At 53.7% G+C, this 22,106-nt stretch overlaps 1 protein-coding gene across 3 annotated transcripts in view; it reads left to right on the forward strand.

Annotated features, from left to right (window-relative positions):
- Window positions 1–16,292, forward strand: part of OGDHL (oxoglutarate dehydrogenase L) — a 30,325-nt gene extending 14,033 nt beyond the window's left edge. Inside the window, exons 10-25 of one of the 3 annotated variants that reach the window (XR_009559237.1) lie at window positions 1,677–1,856; window positions 1,987–2,115; window positions 2,991–3,170; window positions 3,445–3,597; window positions 4,151–4,253; window positions 4,791–4,919; window positions 5,981–6,131; window positions 7,191–7,318; window positions 8,259–8,437; window positions 9,795–9,866; window positions 9,979–10,104; window positions 10,209–10,281; window positions 11,624–11,787; window positions 11,968–12,122; window positions 12,584–15,397; window positions 15,964–16,289. Coding sequence is in view for 1 of the 3 variants with exons in the window: in XM_060285914.1 (XP_060141897.1) it covers window positions 1,677–1,856; window positions 1,987–2,115; window positions 2,991–3,170; window positions 3,445–3,597; window positions 4,151–4,253; window positions 4,791–4,919; window positions 5,981–6,131; window positions 7,191–7,318; window positions 8,259–8,437; window positions 9,795–9,866; window positions 9,979–10,104; window positions 10,209–10,281; window positions 11,624–11,787; window positions 11,968–12,122; window positions 12,584–12,707 (2,046 nt within the window). In the remaining 2 variants the exon portion in view is untranslated. Of the gene's footprint in view, window positions 1–1,676; window positions 1,857–1,986; window positions 2,116–2,990; window positions 3,171–3,444; window positions 3,598–4,150; window positions 4,254–4,790; window positions 4,920–5,980; window positions 6,132–7,190; window positions 7,319–8,258; window positions 8,438–9,794; window positions 9,867–9,978; window positions 10,105–10,208; window positions 10,282–11,623; window positions 11,788–11,967; window positions 12,123–12,583 lie in introns of all 3 variants that reach the window. The other 2 variants (XR_009559238.1, XM_060285914.1) reach the window with 2 other exon arrangements.
- The last annotated feature ends 5,814 nt before the right edge of the window (window positions 16,293–22,106 follow it).

Raw genomic sequence — 22,106 nt, forward strand, 5'->3', positions numbered from 1 at the left:
GCCCCAGCACTCAGCACAGGTGCATGGTTTTTAAAATGAACCACATTAAATGACTGCTCCAAAATCATCCAGCACGTTAGGCCAGAGCAGGACTAGAATCCACATCTGCTGGCTCCCAATCCAGAATCTTCCCGCCATCATGTTCATTTTGCTCAAGCACTTTCATCTCTCTGAGCCTCAGTTTGCTCTTCTGTAAAATGGGGATAAAAGTTCCTGCCCCCAGAATGGTTGTGAGGAATCAGAGACAACATGTGAGTAAACTGTAAAACCTGGCCAAAGGACACTTTAAACAAATTTACTTTTTTTTAATAGAAAAAGTAATGTGAGCGTCGTTTGAAGAAAAGATTACACAATGAGTGTGTTTCCCTTCTGAGACCCCTTTCCTGCTCCCCATAGGCTCTGCTGTGGTCAGTTTTTGTGTTAAAGTGTGTACTTCCAGAAATGTTCCACGCAGTGCGAACACACGTATGTGTCCAGTACAGCTTTATTTGTAAAAAGCCAGGGGAGCAGCTCGTGATGCCGCTGGCCACCTTGCTGTTTTCACTTAACGAGCCGTCACTGTTTCAGAGCTGCACACAGAGCTCCTCGAGCTTCGAGTGCCCCTCTGCTTTCTGCTATCTCCTGTTGATGAGCATTAGGTGGTGGAATGAGTGTCTGCGCACACGTGTGCACTTTTAGACGGTATCCGAGAAATGCGGTGGCTGGAGCTGAGGAGGTAGGACTGAATTGCCCTCCAAAGAGCTTGCAGACAGCAGCGAGCCCACACGCTGTGTGCGAAGGTCCCAGGCCCCCGGCTTCCCTTACTCTGTCCAACCTTTCCATCTTTGCCAATGTTCTAGGTCCAAACGTCACTGCATTTGAACATATTTCTCTGTTTCGAATTTGAGCGTCTTTTCACGTTTAAGTCATGGGTGCCTTTTTCTGTAAATTCCTTTTCCTGGCTTTTGCTCATTTTTCTATGGGTTTTTTGGGCTTTATCTCACCAGTTTGTAAAAGTGCCTTATGTATTGAAGGAGTTAGCCCTTTGCCTGCGTTTGTCTGATAAGTATTTTCCCAGCTTGATTTTTTTCCCCTGATACTTGCATGGATCTTCTTCCCACATGGCAAATATATTAGATTTTAGCTGTCTCATCCTTTATGGCTTCTGAGGTTTGTACATTGTTTAGAAAGACTTTCCCTACTCCAAGATCATAAAGTATGTCATGTTTTCCCCTGATACTATGGCTTTGTCTGTACATTTTTGGTTACTTTGGTGTAAGGAGTTAGGTACAGGTCCTGCTCCAATGTGTGCCCAGAGGCCTAGCCCGTGGTCTCAATGCCAATTAAGAGCCGCCCTTCATTTCTGTGCCTTCACTGCTGCTGGCTGGCCCCTTCCTACAGGTGCCTTACCCCTTCCCCACTCTGCCATCGTTAATGCGGAGAGGATGGTTGTTGGTAATGTGGAGGGGCCCCAAGAAGGGAGCCAAGGCCCAGGGAACCTGCCTACCTTTCTTAGGCCAGCCTGGAGGGCAAGAAGGGCGTTGTGCTGGGTTTGGGGGAAGGATGCAGGTGTGAGTCAGGGACAAAACAGCCTTCCCAGGGAGCAGAATCCCGGGAATGTCCCAGCGCCACTGTAAGCTTGCATGTCTGGGATAGGGTGGGGGGGGAGGTTCATCACAGGCCACGTCAACCTTCAGGGCTCCGGAGATGTCAAATATCACCTCGGCATGTACCATGAGAGGATCAACCGAGTCACAAACAGGAACATCACTCTGTCGCTCGTGGCCAACCCCTCCCACCTGGAAGCTGTGGACCCCGTGGTGCAGGGGAAGACGAAGGCAGAGCAGTTCTACCGCGGGGATGCTCAGGGCAAGAAGGTGAGCTTGCCTGGGCCCTGAGGTCCTGGGTTCTGAGGGGTAGGCTCTGAATCTCTGAAGTCCAGGAGCAGGGCTGGGCTGCACGGGCTGGGGCATGGGGGCCCCTCCTGGCTTATATCCTGCCCTGCAGGTCATGTCCATCCTGGTGCATGGGGATGCCGCCTTCGCTGGCCAGGGTGTGGTCTATGAGACCTTCCACCTGAGTGACCTGCCCTCTTACACCACCAACGGTACCGTGCACGTCGTCGTCAACAACCAGGTGAGGGCCTGGGCTGTGTGCTGGGCCCTGTCAGTGTCCTCCATCCCTGAATCCAGGCAGCACTTTGAGGGGACGAGTGAGGCATTTCTGGGTTTAACCCCCCCGCTCTGCTACTTACCAGAGTGTGATTTCAGGCAAGATGCCTGATCTCTCAGCCTCGGTTTCCTGGTCTGTGGAACTGGGAGGTGTATACATCTGTCTGTCTTTGTCTCTGTGTCTCTCTGTCCTTCTCTCTGCAGCCCCCTCCCCCCATATTATGTATGTGAGAAAGCAGTAAGGGCAGAGGAAGATGGGTATAACCAGCACCGAGGCTGAGCATGTAACTAGATGCTGCCTTGAGCTCCATGTGACCCAGGCAGTCTTAGAACACAACTCTCACAGCCTTTGCTTTTAAAAAAGGTAGCTGTGGTTAATAACAGCTCTTCTTCTGAGCCTGTAAAGCCCTGGGTTAACTACCTTATTCGCAAATTAAGTCATTTAACCTTCACAGTATAACCCTGTGAGGTAGGAATTTAATGAGCCCTTTTAATCGATGAGGAAACAGGCTTTGGGAATTAAGTACCTGGCCCAAGGTTGTACAGTTAGTAACTGGTGAGACTGGGTTTTACCCCAACTTGCACTCCCCACTCCCACTGTATAAAAATGATTGCAGGAGAAAGAGCAGACACGATTCCCCTGGTGTTACCGCCATCCCCGTGGGACCCGCGGCTACGTCTGATTTCGAGGTCATCCACTGTTAGCCCATCATGTCCCCTGCACCTCCTGAGCACAACCGATGGACCTCGAGGCAAAGGCGCCTCTCCCCTGGCCCCCTGGCCCTCTGGTCTCCCAGGCGGCTGCTGCTGTCCAGCTCTCAGTGCCTCCTGCTTCTGCAGATTGGCTTCACCACGGACCCCCGGATGGCCCGCTCCTCACCATACCCCACCGACGTCGCCCGTGTAGTCAACGCGCCCATCTTCCATGTGAATGCAGACGACCCAGAGGCCGTGATGTATGTGTGCAGTGTGGCGGCCGAGTGGAGGAACACCTTCAATAAAGACGTCGTGGTGGACCTGGTGGGTCTGGGGAACTGAGGTGGAGGTGCTCAGACTGTCCCTGCCGTGGCAAGTGCGCCGGGTCTGCAACATCTTTGCTAGTCGGGGCTGAGCGGCAGGTTTAGAACCGCTGAGCACCATCTCTGCAGAGGCCTGGGGGTGGGGCATTTGGTGATGGGTTGTAGTGGGGGCTGGTGAGGCCTCACGGATGTGGCCTGCCAGGTGTGCCCCAGTTGTGCAGTGACTGCGCCAGCCACACCGCCTGGGCGCGGGGACCCACCCTCTGTCCCTGCAGGTCTGTTACCGCCGGCGTGGCCACAACGAGATGGACGAGCCCATGTTCACGCAGCCGCTCATGTACAAGCAGATCCACAGGCAGGTGCCTGTGCTGAAGAAGTACGCAGACAAGCTCATCGCCGAGGGCACCGTGACCCTGCAGGAATTCGAGGTGGGCCGGTCAGCGCCTGGGATCAGCCTGAGGCGGCTGCTGATGTCATCAGCCCAGTGCTGGGCACTGGCGGTTTATAGAAGTAGCCAATATGGTCCTTGTCCCCACTAGCCCCCTGTTATCGAGGGGGACGGAGGACCAGAGACATTTACAGTCTGGTGGGGTACAGGGAACGCTGCGATGCATGGAAGCCCATCCTCAGGCCAGAGTCCAAGAAGGCTTCCTGTAGGAGGTAGCCCTGAGCCGGGTTTGACCCCGTAGTTATCTGTGGATGTGCTTGCCCTCCCGCCTTCAGGGAGCTCTCAGAGCAAGGACTGTGAGTCTTTCCTGCGTTCCCCCAAGTCCCTTGCTGAGTGCAATCATCTGAACTCTTTCCAGGATCCCCCTGCACTCTGGGACTTTTATCTCTGGCCTTAAGGTCCCTGTGGGCCAGTGGGCAGACAGTTCCTCTAGAACGTGGTGAGAGGGACCAGGGTTTATGAGTCTGGGTTGACTCAGCCTCCGGCTGCCCAGGGCATCGTTGCCTCAATCCAGGCCTTCACCCTGATTTCAGGAAGAAATCGCCAAATATGACCGGATCTGTGAGGAGGCGTTTGGCAGGTCCAAGGATAAAAAGATCCTGCATATAAAGCACTGGCTGGACTCCCCCTGGCCTGGTGAGTGAGCAGCGTGTGGCTAAGAGTGATTTGCCTGGGCCCTGGACTCTGGCACTGGGACCAGGACTGGAGTGATCCTGAATGAGGACAGTTGCTGCCCAGCCCAGAGGCTGTGGGCTTTGTCCCTGAGACCCCTGAGGCTGTGTGGGACTGCTTCCTGCAGGTGGGGTAGGCGGGAGTAGAGGGAGATAGTGCCGCCCTCGGGACACATGTGATGAGCTGCTTCCTGGAAAGGGCTGGGTCAGGGAGGGTGGACCGCAAAGTGGAGTGGGCCCTGGGGGAGGGGTGCTCAGCGGGCCTCTCTGGGGCAGAGCTAGATGGCTGTGACCCTGGGTCCAGGGAGGGGCCTCACAGGTGCCGGAGGGGAGGATGTTAGGTGGGTGCTGTCAGCTGTCCCAGGTCCCCAGGATGGGCTCAGGGTTTGAGTGCCATTGGGGTTAAGGGAGTGGTGGGTCCCTGAGTCCTGGGGAGACAGTCTGGCCAGGGGAGCTGAGGCCCCACTGCCACACACAAGTCACAGAGCCTCTGCCCTCTCAGGCTTCTTCACTGTGGACGGGGAGCCCAAGAGCATGACATGCCCAGCCACGGGTATTCCAGAGGACATGCTGACCCACATTGGTGAAGTGGCCAGCTCTGTGCCCCTGGAGGACTTTAAGATCCACACGGGTGAGGTTGCTGTGCAGGCTCCAGCATGGGCCACTGTCCCAGACATCGTGTCCCAAGGGAGATGGCGTCAGGAGTCAGGGAGGCCCGGCCCTCATCTTGACTTGGTCTTGGGTAGATCAGCGGAGCTCTCAGTGCCTCCCTTGTGCCCCATGAGGTGCCTGTGTTAACAGCTCCTCTCAGGGTGAGCAGGTGTGGATGCCACGCTCCCAGCTGGGTGCTGGTGACCAGGCTTCTGTGGGACACCTTGTATTTTCCCAGTGCCTTTGCCGGGGGCATCCCTGCATCAGGCAGAAGGAGAGCAGGGAAAGAAGGGCTTCCCATGGAGGGGGCGGTTGGGCCTAGAATGTTGGGCGGCAAGAGTGCTGGGCTGGGTGGATGACAGAGGGCGACCCTAGGCTAGTAGGTGGTCACTGGCTGCGCCTCTTGGCCACGATGGTGTCCATCGTGTCCTCTGCTCAGGCAGCCTGGAGGGCCCCCGCGATGGTAGTGGGGTCCCCGTGCACCCTCTGAGCAGCCTGTGGGCGTTCCAAGAGGATTCCTCCACGTGCACGTGGAGGCCCAGGTGTCTTGGGGCACCGGCTCTGTGCAGTCACACAGGGTCTGTGTGGGTGTAGGGCTGATGGGAGCCCAGCCTGGGCCGGGTGCCTGGGCTCAGATCCAAGCACCTTCATAGCTATGTGATCGTGAGTAAATGAATTCCTTCTTCTGAGCGTGTCTTCTCATCTAGGGGTGGGGGAGTTTGGTACCTCTCCCGTGGGCTTATGGGAAACGTCCCTGAATCAACGAATGCGGCGTATGCATGTGGCGGATGATCGCCTAACGGTGCCTGCTCCTTCCCGCAGGGAGGGAGGCTGGTGGGGATGTGGGCTCAGGCTGGCCCTGTGTGTTGGCTAGAGTGGTGATGCTGGAGGAGGGGCCTCCTGCATCCTGCCGGGGCCCTGCTCGGTGGGAGGGGTGTACACTGAGTATATACACACCCGGCCCAGGTCCCAGGGACTATGGCTGTCCCAGATGGGGTGGCCAAGCCCTGTGGCCCTCAGGCTGGCCCTCCCCTCCCGCAGGCCTCTCTCGTATCCTGCGGGGCCGTGCGGACATGACCAGGAAGAGGACAGTGGACTGGGCGCTGGCAGAGTACATGGCCTTTGGCTCCCTGCTCAAGGAAGGCATCCATGTGCGGCTCAGTGGGCAGGACGTGGAGAGGGGCACATTCAGGTGAGGGTGGGGGGCTCTGGGCCCTAGGCCCTATGGGCATTAGCCTTGTGCCTGGGGGGAGCTGAGAGCTCAGCTGCGCTGGGGATCTCTCACAGTCGGCCCAGGGCCTCTGGAGTGGAGTGGCCCTTCCTTCTCTTCCTAGACCTTGTCTGGGAAGCCAAGGAGGTGTTCTCAGGTAACTCTATCAGCACACTAGCCCCCACCCTTGGGCCAAGCTGTCTGAGGGCTGCTAGGCTGCCTGCCTCTCTGTCCCCACGGGGCCAGCGTGCAGAGCTGACTGCTTGGCCCAAGCTGTTGGTTGATGTCAACCCTTGTGGTTATCTATGGTCCTCAAGATCCTTTGTTTCTCTTCTGTGAACTACTGTCAAGCCAGCTCCCTGCCATCATCTTGCTTGTTCGCAGTTCGGTTTTGAGTCCAGATGAGGGACTTTACACTTGCCGGTTGTCCTCATTACATTTCCTCTGTGTGGGACCCCAGATGTTTGGGATCTCAACTCTGTCTCTGCCATGTTAGTGAGTCCTGGAGTGTGGCTTCCAGTATTCGACAGGCCATCTTTCTCACGTCCCACTCCCTCATCACTGCTGGTCTTGCTCCAACCAGGGTACAGAGGGCCACTCCACTGCACCCTGAGTGGCATGTCAGTCCTCACAAGGCTTGGGGTTTGGCCAGGGGGGCCCCCCTTATGCACAGGAATTCCTGCCTCCTGTAAACCTGGACAGAGCAGGTGAGGTGGTAAAGGGGCTAGCAGGATGGGCAGGGAGATGGTGCCCCTGGGGTGTGGCCTCCTAGGGTCTCAGGCTCCACCCAGCATCTGGGAGGTCGGCAAGGCAGGTGTCATCGGATCCCTCCTTAGGGGAGAAGCTGAGCCTCTCACGCCTGTGCTCCAAGACCCCCGGGGCGTGTGTGAGGGCACCAGTGGGAGGGGCGGCTGCCCAGAGGAAGGACCAGATCGCTCTGGCTTTCCACGGCCTTCTTGATGTCGCCATCCTGTGGGACTTTGCCTGGTGTCCTGCTCAGTCCGCCCGCCTCCCCTCCCTTCCTGGTCTGTGTCTCTGCAGTCACCGGCACCACGTTCTCCATGACCAGGAAGTTGACCGGAGGACGTGTGTCCCCATGAACCACCTCTGGCCTCACCAGGCCCCCTACACTGTGTGCAACAGCTCCCTCTCGGAGTACGGAGTTCTGGGTGGGTCAGAAGTCTGCCTGCAGGTCGGGCGGGCCCTGAGATGCTTGGGGACCAGAGAGGGTCTTGCACCTCAGGGTGTCTGGTTTTGTTGTTTTGACCGTGGTCTGGGGCTGGGTGGGGCCGAAGAGGCTCAGAGGCCCCTGGGTGGACCTGGGTCCTCGGACAGCCCTGAGGGACAGTGGTTGGGCTGCCCCCACCTGAGGCCACATCAGAGATGAGGTCCTGTCCCATCTGGCCCCTCAGAGAGCCCAGATGGGGGGTGGGGGTGCACTCTGGCCTGGGTGGGAGCTCTGGATACCAGAGCTTGTCCCTGGGCAACAGTGGGCCCAGACAGAAAACCCCATCGAGTCCACTGACTGCTGCTGCCACTGACCGGCCCTGAGCCTGGCCTGGCCACCTCCACGTTCCTGTCTGTCTTGCCCTCTGTGCCACCACACCCAGCAGCCCCGTCTCGAGGCCCCCTCCCTAGACTCTGGGCTCCCCAGACTGGCCCCCTGCACTCTCCCTTGGCTTGGCCTTTAGCTGGCCTGCTTCCTCCCAGAAACAGGAACCCACCGAGACTGGCCACCGCTTCTGGGGAGCTGCCTCTGGGGCTGTTCCTGCCCGTTCCCCTCAGCAGCCCCGCCATATTTGGGGGGCCCCTTGGCAAATGGGCCCTGCTGCCTCCCCAGGGTGTCTTTGGAGTTGACTCCTGGCCTACATAAGGCTGAAGCTGGCTGTACGTGAGGTCAGGGCTGAGAGTGGCATCTCTGGGTGTGTTGCCGGCGGCCAGGAAGGGAGATCCTGATCTTTGGGCGCCAAGGAGTCCCCGGGCGCTTCTGTCCTGCTGGGAGGGACGGGCGGAGCAGGCAGCGCGTGGGAGGAAGGGCTGGGTCTGGCCGGAGCCACCACCACTTGGGGACCGTGTGTGACAGACTCTGCCTCGGCGTCTCCCGTTTAGGCTTCGAGCTGGGCTACGCCATGGCCAGCCCCAACGCCCTGGTCCTCTGGGAGGCGCAGTTTGGTGACTTCCACAACACGGCCCAGTGCATCATCGACCAGTTCATCAGCACGGGCCAGGCCAAGTGGGTTCGGCACAATGGCGTCGTGCTGCTGCTGCCCCACGGCATGGAGGGCATGGTGAGGGCCGTGGGGGCGGGCCCTGGCCGGCCTGGGAGAGGATGGCTAGAACCTTGGCCACTTGCAGAGTTGGGGGGGGGGCATGTGCCTCCCAGTGCCCCGGAACCACATGGGTCTGCAGGGCGGGGCCTGCGTAGCTCTGTGTCACCGCTGCTGAAGTTGGTGATGCTACTGTTCAGCAGTAAACGGAACGGACATGCCTGAGTGCCTGCTTTGTGCCAGGAGCTGTTCCCACTTTCCAGATGAGGAAACTGGGGCACAGAAAGGTGGAGTAGCTTGCCTAAGGTCACACAGCTAGTAGCTGAAATTTGAACCTATGTTGTCGGGGGAACCTCATGTGGGGGAGAAGAAGGATGTGCAGGCCCTCGGGGAGGGGAGGAGCACAGCATCAGGAGATGCCAGCCTGGTGAGTGTGTAGCCTGACCAGGTGGAGCGTGGGCAGGGCTGTGCTGGCTGCAGTGGATGGCCCCGAGGACCCACTCAGCTTGGACTGGTCACGTGGTCAGGGATTGATCAGTACTGCTCAGAGACAGGTCTCCCTGTGCCGTGCACTTTACACGCCACGTATAATCCTGTGGCATCCTCACAGCTGGACCAGGCAGTCAGTTCTGTTCCTGTTTCACGTGCGAGGAGAGAAGGCCTGTGACTGCCCACGGTCTCCCAGCTGTAAAGGTGGCTGGCATCTCACTGGGTGGAGCGTGAGTCAGGCTGGTTGCGGAGGGTTGGGCCGGCCTGGCTGGTGCCTGTGGCCATGGGTCCTTGGGGCGTCCCTACTAAGAGAGGAGCAGGTCACCCCTGTCCCACGGAGAGCCAGCTTGGAGGACAGTGCGGGGGTCCTTGCTGCTCTTATGGAGCAGAGCAGCCCCGTGGGCCAGGGTAGGAGTAGGAGTCAGACCTGGGTTTGAATCTGTCCCTTTCTGGCTGAGTGACGTTGAGGTTGTTTCTTAATCTCTTTGTCCCTCGCCTTCCTCATCTCCATCACAGGGCTGCTTTCACAAGACGAGAGAATAATCTGTTTGGGGTCCGTAGAGCTATGTCTGGCGCACCACAGGCACATAGTAAACAGTCACTGCTGTAGGTCAGAACGTTCTAGAGAAAGAGCATCTTGGCCGTTTTGCTTTTTCCTTCTGCCCCACATGTTCACACATGGCTGTGGCCGGACCCTCATCTGAGGCTACCTCCCTCCTCTTGTCCCACATTCCTGGTGCTTTCCTGCGGTTGACACTCCGGAGTGAGGGCATCTCCTCCACGAAGCCCTTCAGACTCTCCCCCAGGCCCAGGGTCCCCGTCCAGTGTGACAGATCCCCAGTCCCCCCCAAACGCTGGCCAGCCTGGGCCATCTGGCATTTGCTTCCAGGGCCCGGAGCACTCGTCAGCCAGGCCCGAGAGGTTCCTGCAGATGAGCAATGATGACTCGGACGCCTACCCCGTGAGTGTTGCCCGCCCTCCCCCAGGACAGGACTGCACGCTGCTGTGCCCAGCAAGGCCAGGGTGTGGATGCCACAGGCAGGCCACCTCCCAGCCGCACCCTGCCCCTCCAGGCGTTTACCCAGGACTTCGAGGTGAGACAGCTCTACGACTGCAACTGGATAGTGGTCAACTGCTCCACGCCGGCCAGCTACTTCCACGTGCTGCGCCGCCAGATCCTGCTGCCCTTCCGCAAGCCGGTGAGCCACCCGCCTGGTCGTCACTGGGACCGTACAGGGGCCGAGTGCAGGGCACCCTGGCCAAGCAGGGGCGGCTGGCAGCCAGGCACGTGTTTCCCTTCCAGCTGATCATCTTCACACCCAAATCTCTGCTGAGGCACCCAGAAGCCAAGTCCAGCTTTGACCAAATGGTTTCTGGTATGTGCCTGGGCGTGGGGGGGCGGCGGCTGATGGGGGCCCTGGTGGCCCACGTGTGGCCTCTGCTCCCGGGACTCTTCCGTGCTTGCCTCTGTCTGTGGCTCTGTTGGCCCTGAAGCAGCTTCTGGCATGATCCCCGCCAGCAGCTGCGTTGGGAGGTTGGTGCAGTGGCCGGGTGGCTGAACCCACTTGGGTCACTTACGCGGAGCACCAGGGCCAGAGGAGTGCACTGGGACCCCGCAGCCTCCCAGCAGGGCCGGCCTGGCTGCACCAGAAGAGCTTAGAGGCAGGAGGCCTGGTAGAGGTCTGCTAGTTCGAGGGACACTGAGTATCAGTTCACTCATCCGTTGTTTTCTCTCATGAGCCAGACAGACATTTCTGGCCCTGGGGAGCCAGCGCCCCCTCCAAGAGCTCTCAGCCTCATTTAGCTGGGAGTCGGAGGTCAGATAAAGCACCCGAAGGGCCAGGTTTTGGAAGTGAGACGTGACCCAGTGGAGGATCAGGGAGGAGCAGGTGTGGGGCCTTGAGGCTTGGCAGAGCAGAGCTGTCTGGGAAAACGGTCCTGGATTGTAGGCGGAGGGGCAGGGGCTGGCCAGGAGGACCTCAGTGGTGTGGACAGGTGCTTGTTCTTCACGTGTGTGTGTGGGCATCCCCTCAGATGTGGCGGGCGGCTGAGCCAGCAGTGCAGAGCTCTGGCGTTGGGCTGGACCGCCTGGGCTGAGTGCCTAGTACTGGTGGGCCCTGGCAGCCAGTGACCCTCTCTGCCGCAGTGTCCTCATCTGGGTTGCGGGGACCCTGCAGTACCTTCCTCAGAGGTTTTTGTAGTATTTTTAGTCTGGTGCCTGGCACATGGCATGAGCTCAGGAAGGAAAAATGGATGGGACTTGGGGATGGAGGCTGGGCTCTGGGGCTGAGAGGGAGGACTGTGCAGGGTTCGCCTTCCAGCTTGGTGACGGGGTGGATTGAGTGTGCCTGGGAGGTAGGCATGGCTGGAAGGGGAGCAGGTTTGGGACAGTGACGCTGTCAGATGCGGGTGTGACATCATCACCTCTGTCCCCTTCAGGGGCTCTCCCCATCATCCCCAGCTCCCCCCCACCCCATCACCTTATTGTTGATGCTCCCAAGGCTCTGCCCTTGGCTCCAGCCACTGTCTCCACCCTTGTCCCTGTCCCCTGCTCCATTGTTTGGCTCAAGAGGTTCCTATTGCAGCCACAGGTCTAAATCTGGGGCTTGTCTTAGTGGCCAGGGAGAGCCTGGAGGTGCCAGGGATGTGGACCTGATTCCCAAGCTGCTCTGGCCCCTCTGGGAGCAGACGCCCCTGCCATGCCCTGTCGGTCCCCAGGGACCAGCTTCCAGCGGGTGATTCCTGAGGATGGGGCTGCGGCGCAGGCTCCCGGGCAGGTGCGGCGGCTCATCTTCTGCACAGGAAAGGTGTACTATGACCTGGTGAAGGAGCGGAGCAGCCAGGGCCTGGACAAGCAAGTGGCTATCACACGCCTGGAGCAGGTGCGCCCGAGCCCCTCAACTGCTCAGTGACGAGCAAGGTCATATCGCCAGCCCCCTGGCCCTGGGCAGCGTGCCAGGGCTGGGGCCAGTGAGGGAAGCAGTGGCTGCTCTCCTGGGGGCCTGGCATGTGCATTTCCCCCTTCCCCTAGCTATTCCCTTCTTTCTCCCTGTCTGTCCCAGATCTCTCCATTCCCCTTCGACCTGATCAGGCGAGAGGCAGAGAAGTACCCGGGTGCAGAGCTGGTGTGGTGCCAGGAGGAGCACAAGAACATGGGCTACTACGACTACATCAGCCCGCGCTTCATGACCATCCTGGGCCGAGCGCGGCCCATATGGTACAAGGCTGGGTGCAAGGGGTTGCCCGCCGTTTACCCCTCACGTCTTCCAGGCCTGAGGCTCTGGGGGCTTGAGGCCCCATCCTGGCTCTTCCCACCCCATTTGCTGTGTGACCCAGCACTGGCCACTGCCCTTCTCTGGGCTGCATTGGAAACTGAGGAGTTGGGCCCCATAGTCCCTGCTGGCTCTGTGACTCTCCGTGACAGATCAGCTTCCCCATCAGGGATCCTCTTTAATACGGCCTTAGGGAGGGGAAACTTTTGTGTTTGTTCTGCAGCCAGAACTGAACTAGAGAACCTCCTGCGTGTCTCAAATCTCCTACCTTTGATCTTAGGCCAGTGACTTGGCCCCTTGGAACCTCAGGCTCTTCGTTTCTGCAGCTGGATTAGACCCGGTGCAGTCCTGGGGTAGCAGCAGGGCCGGGCTCAGCCCTCCGCTTAGCTTGACTCTCCTCCCCCAGGTATGTTGGCCGAGACCCAGCAGCTGCACCAGCCACAGGAAACAGGAACACTCACCTGGTGTCTCTGAAGAAGTTTCTGGATACTGCCTTCAATCTCCAGGCCTTTGAGGGCAAGACATTTTAGAGCCTGCCTGGGTCTTGCTGTGGGGTTGTTGAGGACGTTGGGGACATTAGGGACTGGCTGGCTCTTCTGCCCAGGAGAGGGACTGTCAGGGTCCCCAAGATAAAACATACCCATGCAGTGATTGAGGCCAAAGAGTAGGTACCGCTGGCTTCGGTATTATGCCACCTTGGGCCTTTGTGTTTATTTCAGAATCTCTTAGGGCTGAGAAAGCCAGAGGGGTCTGATAGATGGGCTGTAGTTGTAGAGTGTTTCCCCAGCTGCCCGGGTCTCTCTGGAGTGTTCGTGTGGCTTCTCCGTCTGTGTCGTTCATGTCTCTGCAGACAGCCAGCCACCCAGGAGCCCGTGTCTCTGGTCTCTCTGTCTCCCAGCCTGGTAGACTTGACTGCTGCTCACCCTGTCCTTGTTCGTCTGTGGATTCAAGAACTGTTCTCTTTTGTGCTCTTAGAAATAGAGATCTTAGCAATAACAACCAGGTGAAGCAAAACCATGCCAGGTGATTTATATGTGCTCTGTTTTATGGGGTGTGTCATAATAAAATATATGTCAGCTTCTGTGTGAAATACAGCCAAGGCTCACATGTACCAAAGTAGAAAACCAAATAACAGAGAAATTAGAAAATGCTTAAGGGAGACTTCCTGTTGTCACTTCATGTTGTAAAGTTGGGGGAAGAGGCAGATGGTTTAGAGACGGTGAGGGATGGGGGGAAAGAAAAACGAAACATGTAGGGGATAACTATCTGCCTCCTGTGGCCAGATTTTCCTTTGAGCACCAGGCGATGTTTGCAGATCTGTCAGCATTGCCAGTCTTTAGCCTTTCGTTGGTTTGCTTCCCTGCAAAGATGCTGGGGAAGCAGCAGCACAGGAGGGATGGTTTGCTTTCTGCAAATCATTTATTCCCTGCTCCCCTTCTCAGAGCACTTCCTCTGTGCTAGACGCTGGGACCCAGGGTGAAAGAAACGTGTGTCTTGGAGCCCAGCACGGGAGATGGGTAAACAGTTTTCAGTTGGCCCTCCGTATCCGTGGGGGTTCCACATCCACAGATGCAAAAATACTTGGGGAAGAAAATTCCAGAAAGTTCCAAAAAGCAAACTATGTTACGTGGTATTTACATTGTATTTACAACTATTTCCTGGCATTTATACTGTGTTCGGTATTGTAAGTAATCTAGAGATGAGTTAAAAGTACGTGGGAGGATGTGTGTAGGTTACATGCAAATGCTGTACCATTTTATACGAGGGACTCGAGCATCCGTGGAGTTCGGTATCTTCGGGGAGGTCCTGGAACCAATCCCCCATGGATACTGAGGGGCTGCTGTCATTCACTGAATTGTGGGTTATGTTGGAGGTAAGTGCAGAGGGCTGTGGAAGTCAGGGAAGTCTCCCTGGAGATGATGGTGTTTGAAGAAAAGAGTCCTACAGGACAGCTGGGAGACATGAGCCTCTTATAGAGCAGACCCGGAAATACTGATTGATCATGGGGTTAGAGTGGGGCACCCTAAAGAAAAACATCAACGTGAAGTTGGAGGATAGGGTGTTAAAATTCCATCTGCTCAAGTACAGCTTATTGGGGTACACGCTGAATCACACTGCAGGAGCGTTCTCGGTGACATAAAGTAAAAGTAATTAGAGCTGCCACTTATAGGATGTGTGTCCTGGGCCCTCTGCTGGGTGTTTTGCATATATTACTAAATATTCTTTAACCTTCACCATGGCTTTGCATGCTGGGAATATACCCATTTTATAGATGAGGAAATCAAAGTTCACATGAATTTGCAAATAATTTCATGTGAACCTTGAAGTTGAGGGCCACTCGCCAAGTCGACTTGGCTTCTGTCTGTGAGGCTACACTGCTTCCCTTGGGAAATAACCTCTTCCCATAGCGTGTATTCCCGGCCCTGTGGAAATCTAGCAGTCTGGGGTCTCTCCCTGCAGCTGGGCTGTGGCAGTGAGTGGGGATGCCCTACTACACACTGCCCCTTCCTCACTCTCTGTGTAGGGAGGCTGCAGACAGGCTGGTGGGGACCAATTGCTGGGGTTGCCAAACTGAAGAAAACCAAACACATGAAACGAGGGCTCCAAACTCTACAAAGATAATAACTAACACTGGGAAGTAAAATGGAGCTCATGGAACAAAGGCTTTATATGAACTGTAATAACTTCAGAGGGCAAGGGAGATCTTGCTTCTATGAAACAGTAATAGACTATTAAAAAAAATCAGATGTTTAGAAAATACCAAATATTGCCAAAACAAAGACATCAATAGATGGGCTGAATGAGTTCTTTCATTGTAAGCCACAGAAGTGACCCCTGGAATTTGTATGTAGGAAGCCTGGGAGACAGCTCATGGGGTGGAGGGAAGTGACCCGAATAGATCTGGGGATCTGGGCAATAGAAACTAATGGAGAGCCTGGTCCGTGCTGTTCTGAAGTTGAATTCTTAGATTTCTAATCGTGTTCAATCATTTTTGTCACTATCCTTAAGAGTTAAATTCTAGGAAAGAATGTCTGATTGGCATTTCTCGGGCCACCCATATCTTTCTTGGAGTATTTTGACTGACAGCCTATCCAAGACTCTGTGCAACGAATGGAAGAGGAACTTGAAAATAAACTTGGGGTGTGGTTTCCAGGAGGTGAGAATATGGATGTTGGGCAGAACAAACTATAGGTGCCCACTCTACTTCCTCGGCCACGAGGTAGGTGTGAGAACAATAACAGCTGATATTTATCAAGTACTTACTATGTGCCAGTCGCTGTTCTTGGTCTCTTCCACCTAATTACACCTCTAAATTCTCACTGTGCCCCATGAGACATGTATTGCTTTCGTGCTACCCGTTAAGATGTTGAGGCTCAGAGAGGTTGAGTAATTTTCCTAAGGTCACATGGTTGGGATTCACATCCAGTTGGTTGGGGTCTAGTGTCCTTATCGTGAGCCTTTGAGCCGCAGTTACCTCTGGACTCAGGTGCTTCTTCATAAGGTCGATTGAGAGTTAAGTGAGGCAGTATGGACAGAGCACCAGACACAGTGGTCAGTCCATGACGGTTGTTCAGTGTCTAACCACGTTGGTCAGTGTGGGTCCAGCTGGGGTTCGTTGGGTTTTCTCCATATGTGGGGAGTGAGAGAAGGCGATGTGAGCTGTTTTTCCTTTGAATAACTAAGGAAACTTTCATAATAAGGCGGAATTCTCAAAAATTGGAGGCCAGAGTTGAATTGTGTTACAAATGATCTGTCTCCCATTCTGTTTGTCACCTCTCTTTCCAGCTGAAGTGCAAAGTGAAAATACTCTGCAGTCATTTCCTTCACAGAATTGCTGGACCCAAAAGAAAGGTCAAAGAAAACAGATGCTGCTTTACTGCAGAGGATCGTAAAAACCAAACTTCATCTTTTTCCTCATGGGAAAAGTAATATATGTCCTTTGCGTAATAAAGAAGCATTCCAGATAATAATAAAACATAATAACCCCTGATGTATTGACGGCTTCACAGTGCGCCAGGATCTGGGCTCTGCTCTGTATGTTCTTTCATTTTTATCCTCATAATAGTCACATGAGGAAGATGTTATTACCACCCCCATTTTATAGAGGAGAAAACTGAGAATTGTGAGGTGGAGTAATTTCTCGGCCACACAGATCCCAAGGGGGGGATTAGCATTTACACCCCGGCTCTGAATCTCCACCCTGAACTGTGCACATTGTGTTGGCGACAAAGAAAACAGCCATCTTTTTTTTTTTTTTTTTCCTGTGTCCCCATTCCATAAGTTGACACACATACTTCACTTTGGCCAACCTTCAAAGCATTTTCTCGAACATACATGTGCCCAGGGTTGTCGTGTTCAGTAAAGGGATTGGGGGTGGGGGCATTTTTTGCTGGGATCTTACAGCCTGTAGAAATAAATATATGCTTGGACCACCAAGGGCGCCATCCGGGCTGCGTCTCTGCACGCCAGGGTGGGCATCACTCACGCTGCGAGCAAATCAAGCTGCCTGGAAAACAACAATCACCATGACAAACTGAACAAGTTGGGAGATGGAGTGATTTTCCCAAACATATCACTGTTGCGATCGTTTTTCTCAGGAAAGACTCCACAACGTATACTCCTCTTTCTTTGCCAGAAGCCCTAACATGTTCTGACAGCTTCACATCTGATGAAGTGAGTCCCAGTGTTCCCGACCACCTGTGCTGCCTCTCTCCCTTCCCCACCAGCACACAGCTCGGCCACGCTGTTTTCTGAGCTGCATCTGGGTCACGAAGGCAGACTGGGCTTGAGTCCTGACTGCCCAGCAGCCTTGTGGCCAGGGGCAAGTTGCTTCACTCTCTGGAACCGTTTTTAAGGCTCCAGATAGCAGGCTTGGTAGCCGGCAGTCTGTTGAGAACTCATTAACATACATGAAGGGCGAGGCATAGTTTCCTAGCTCAGAACAGCTGACCCAGGGGCGTCCTGCAGCCTGCAGCCCATCTTTTGCCTGGAATTGAGACAAGGAAGAGGAGTTTGCTGCCCGAGGAGAAAACAGGAAAGTGTTTGCTTCTGCCAGGAGGGTGAGGTGTGGGGTGATGGCGAGGGCCGTGCAGACGAACGTGAGGAAGACTGAAATCCCTTCCTGGGAGTATGTGATAGAAGCCCTCTCCCCTCTCCCGAGGGAAGCTTCCATAGATCCAACTTTGTGCGTGGCTGCCTCTAGGCAGGTGGGTTTATTTGGGGGCTCCCTGAGAGGAAGATGAGGTGAGTGCCAACAGTCAGCTCCTGCAGGGGTGAGGGTGGTGATTCAGGTCCCAGACTGGAGTGGGGGTCCCCGGAGCTGCAGCGAGCTGCCTCAGGTCCCAAAGGCCCTCCAGCTGCTCTGAGCCGTGGCTGGTTTAATCTTGGTGAGCACCCCTGTTGTGTTTGGTGGCTGATCTAGTGAAAAACGTTTTGGTTCCAGGTGACAGGAAACCTAACTCACACTGGCCTAAGAAAAGCCAATCACGCTCGCCTGGGTGGTGTCGTGCTCTGATTAGCCAGACACGAGTTTTCAGCTGCAGCAGAGCAGAGTTTGTCTTCCCAGTGGAACCAAGAGTAGGGGAGAGGTGGAGCCCTAGCGACAGGGCTGTTCCTGGAAGAAGGTGGAAGGGAAGCAGCAGAAGTGAACAGCCACTGCGCACCACAGTGGCCAAAGGAGAGAGCCAAGTCTTCTGTGCTCCACGGACCCAGAGGTTTTCCAGCTACCAAGAATCCAGGGAGACAGTTTTCTCTAGCAAGTCAACTGATCCCCAGAGGGAGATGCTAAGAAATTGTCAGCAACAGTTTGTACTAAGCATGTTTCTCCAAGGCATTTAAGCAATTTCCAACATGCTTTGTTAAGCGAGAATGCCACACTGCCCCTTCAGTAAGGGTTGATTGCTGGTATCTGAGCCTTCCATTGTCGACCAACGTGTCGTTGAGAGCTCACTGGGTGACGCTTGCTGTGCGCCAGGCTCTGGGGCAAGAGGCACAGCGACGTGAAAGATGACATGGCTGCTGCTTTGAGGAGCTCTATGACCCTCTCAGGAGACAGACACACGCGGATACAAGGTGCCAGGCGTTTGTTCAGAGCCAGTGGAGGATGAGGGCTGCAGGAGACTAGAGAAGGGAGCCCACCAGGCAGTCGGGAGAGACAGGGATGAGGAAAGGCGAGGAGCCTTTTGAGTCAGGCAGCACATTTACCAGGTGAAGTAGGGCATGACAGGAGTGCAAAGGCTTATAGACCGGGAGGGCCTGGTCTGGTCACTTAGGGCTGTGGAGCAGACAGTGGGCAAGTGGAGCGGTAAGTGAGGCCTATATCATAAAGGACTCTGATGCCCGGCTGAAGAGTTTAGGTTTTATCCTGAAGCCATGTAGGGATGTTTCAGTCCGGGTTCAAGCTGTGAGCCACAGAGCTGACTCTGGCTGAGACAGATTCAAAAGAAAATGTGAGAGGGGAAGCCAGGGAGCTCAAAGAATTGCCAGGAAGTCTGGGAACGCAGGCTGGACTAAAAACAGGGACAAGGGGACTTCCCTGGTGGCACAGTGGTTAAGAATCCACCTGCCAATGCAGGGGACACGGGTTCGAGCCCTTGTCCGGGAAGATCCCACATGCCGCGGAGCAACTAAGCCTGTGTGCCACAACTACTGAGCCTGCGCTCTAGAGCCAGTGAGCCACAACTACTGAGCCTGCGTGCTGCAACTACTGAAGCCCGCACACCTAGAGCCTGTGCTCTGCAACAAGAGAAGCCACCGCAATGAGAAGCCCACACACCACAACGAAGAGTAGCCCCTGCTCACGGCAACTAGAGAAAGCCCGTGCACAGCAACAAAGACCCAACACAGCCAAAAATGAATTAAAAAATAAATTTATAAAGAAGAAAGAAAAAACAGGGACAAGGGGAGCCAGAGGAGCACCTCAAGTCACACAACAAAACAGGCCTGGGAGGACCCCATGGCTGTGGCTGCTGAAATGGCAGCCCGCACCACATGCCTCATTGGATGCTGGATGCTGTGGTTGGCATGACTGCCTGGATGACTCCAGAAACTGGGCTAGCTGCCGCAGCTGGAGGCACAGAACACCTTATCCATTCTCTCTTCAGCCTTGTGCCAAGAGCTCTAGAGTCAAGGTCTGGGGAAGGTGCAGCCAACTGCCCAAGCGTGAGTTCCTTGCCCATGTCAACACTCGGCTTCCACCAGGGCCCATAGGCGGAGAGACCCCCAAGCACACCATGATGATGGACAGCCAAAAAAAATCCCACAAAACATGCACAGGGAAGAAACAGGGTCTGATTTATACTTTAGAAAGATTATTTCAGCAGCAATGGAGAGTGGTTTTCAGGAGGAGATAATGGAGACAGAATAACAAGATAAGAATCTAGTGAAATAGTCTAGGCAAGAGATGTTGAAATCCCAAACTAGGGCAGAAGCACTGGCATTGTTGAGGAAAGGACAGATTAGCGGCGTTTCAGGAGCAGAAACAAGTGAAGATGTTAAAAGGGTAATTGGCTGTCTCCAAGTTTCCAAATTAAGTAGGTTATTGATCATAACCTTAATTATCGAGAGGAATACAGTTGGAGAGATAGAGTTGGGGAGCAGATGTGTTAGGTTTACTGCAGGTTGTCTATGGACATCCCGTTGGAGATGTTCAGGAGATGTGGGACAACTATTTGTTTTTGTTTTTGTTTTAGCTACTCAGCTTCTATTTATTCTGGAAACAGATCCTCTATTTTCCTTTTGGGAAACTAACCTCTCTCCCACACAGTCCTTTTGGTTCCAATAGGATTGAGTCCCCCTCCTCTCAGTTCCAGAAGTGAGCATGACCAACCCAAGTCACAGTGATTGATTCAGAAATGGACACAGGACTCCACCTGAGCCAATGAGAGTCAAGCCCTGGGGCTTTTCCTGGCGCATTTGGGAAGGTAAAGTTTTCTTCCTGCTAGGGCTGCTACGCTAGTGAAAGGTCAGCCTGAAGCAGCTTGGGTCCGCTTGCATGAGAATGAAGCCAATTCCAAGAGATGGAGACAGAGTCTGCTGTCACTGATTGAGCACTTGTATCCCACAAAGCTTGAAGCTGTATATAGTTTTCAGTTAGACGAACCAATGTACTTCCTATTTTCTTAAGCCAACTGTATTTGGCTTAAGACATTTGAAGGTAAAATTTCCTGACTAGACCACTGGGATTTGGCATGTGGCACTTAGCAAAGAAATCAGGACTGGGAAATGTGTTGGGCAATTATAGCTGAAGCTGTGGATGTGACCTTAGAGAGTGAAGGGAGAAGAGGACCATGGACAGAATCATGGGGTGAGCCAATATGTGGGCGCTGGTACAGAAATACATTTAGAAACACTTGTAAATACCTTCGCAGTTATAAACAAACAAACAAGTAATACTAGGACCCTTGTTATAAAGTGCTAATGCTTGTAGCAAATTGAGAAAAGTTTTAAGACAGTTAAAAACACCACGCTAGTTTTTTTTTTTTTTTTTTTTTTTTTATTTCTACAAAAAACTACTGAGACATGATTAGATGTTTTGGAAGCATTTTTCAAAACCAGGGAAAATAGATGTATCTCTCAGGACAGTTCCCAGGAAGGCATACCCTATTCAAATGCCACTGTGCTGCCTGGCATTAGTGCCAGCCTCCTCCTCACTTCAGGAAGTACAGTAATCAACAAGTAGTTTGGGATATTTTCCCGTTGTAAATTGTGGTCTTTAGTTCATTTAACCCATTTCCCCAGTGACACTGAATTCCTAATGAATATTTAAACGACTGGAACATTTTAAAGACGAGAATCAGTCAAGCCTTGGAGCCAGATCACCGGCTGCTCTGAGCCTCCTTTGGTGTTATTTAGGCTCTTACTTAATTTTGGCGGACTTTGAAATTCGTTGCACAAACCTGGTTTATTTTATATGACACTTTAACTAGATTATTGTTGTCATCCATTGTTGTTGAAGTAGACTCAAAGGAGGTCGGTTTGGGGAAAATTACAAAAATAGCTCGAGTCTCATTCCAACAATGGGAGGGGCTGGAGCTGGAATGCTTAGGCTTAGGATGAGGGTTTAGCCCATAGAGGAGGGTTCAGCTTCCAGACTCAGCCACCTCTCAGCTGTGTGAGAGAGCCTGGTTGAGTCCCTCACCTCCTCTGAGACTCAGTCTTCCCCCCCAGTAAGAGAAAATACTGTGAAGGGCTGTATAAGAGTCTTTTGAGGATGAGATGAGATCAGGTACATCAGGAGGTCAGAACAGTATATGGCAGTTAGCAAGGGCTCAATAATTGATAGATGTCAGTAAAGGAGCTCAGTTTTTGCCTTTTCTTATTTTTTATCGTATACTAATAAAACAGCAAGTACTCATTTTTAAAAAATCAAATAACATAGAAGTATATAAAGTAAAAAGGAAAGTTCCCCTCCTATCTATGTGCCTTGATCGCAGGTGACCCTGGGCAAGATTCCTGACATATTTTTACTTGTGCAAATGTGTACACACACTATACACAGACCGCACAATTGTTCACATGTATATGATGTGGACATCTTTACAAAACCAGCACCTATAGATAGATATAGATAGTATCTCATTCTTTTTAAAGTTGTTCAAATAGTTCGGAGAGAGGAGGTAACTGACTTTTGTTGGTAACGTTTTTATATATGTATAATTCACATGTCATACAATTCACTCATTTTAAAGTGTACAATTCAATTGTTTTTGGTATATTCACGGACTTGTATAGCCATCACCACAATCAATTACAGGACATTTTCATCATGTCAAAAAGAAACCCCATAGTCTATCAGCCCTTCAATTCTCCACCCACTTAGCCCCCCGAGTCCGATGCAACCATTAACCTGCTTTCTATCTCTATTTGCTTATTTGGACATTTCATACAAATTGAATCATATAATATGTGGTATTTTATAATTGGCTTAC

The sequence above is a fragment of the Globicephala melas genome, chromosome 16 (genome assembly GCF_963455315.2).
Source record: "Globicephala melas chromosome 16, mGloMel1.2, whole genome shotgun sequence".
In the NCBI taxonomy this organism is placed as follows: domain Eukaryota; kingdom Metazoa; phylum Chordata; class Mammalia; order Artiodactyla; family Delphinidae; genus Globicephala; species Globicephala melas.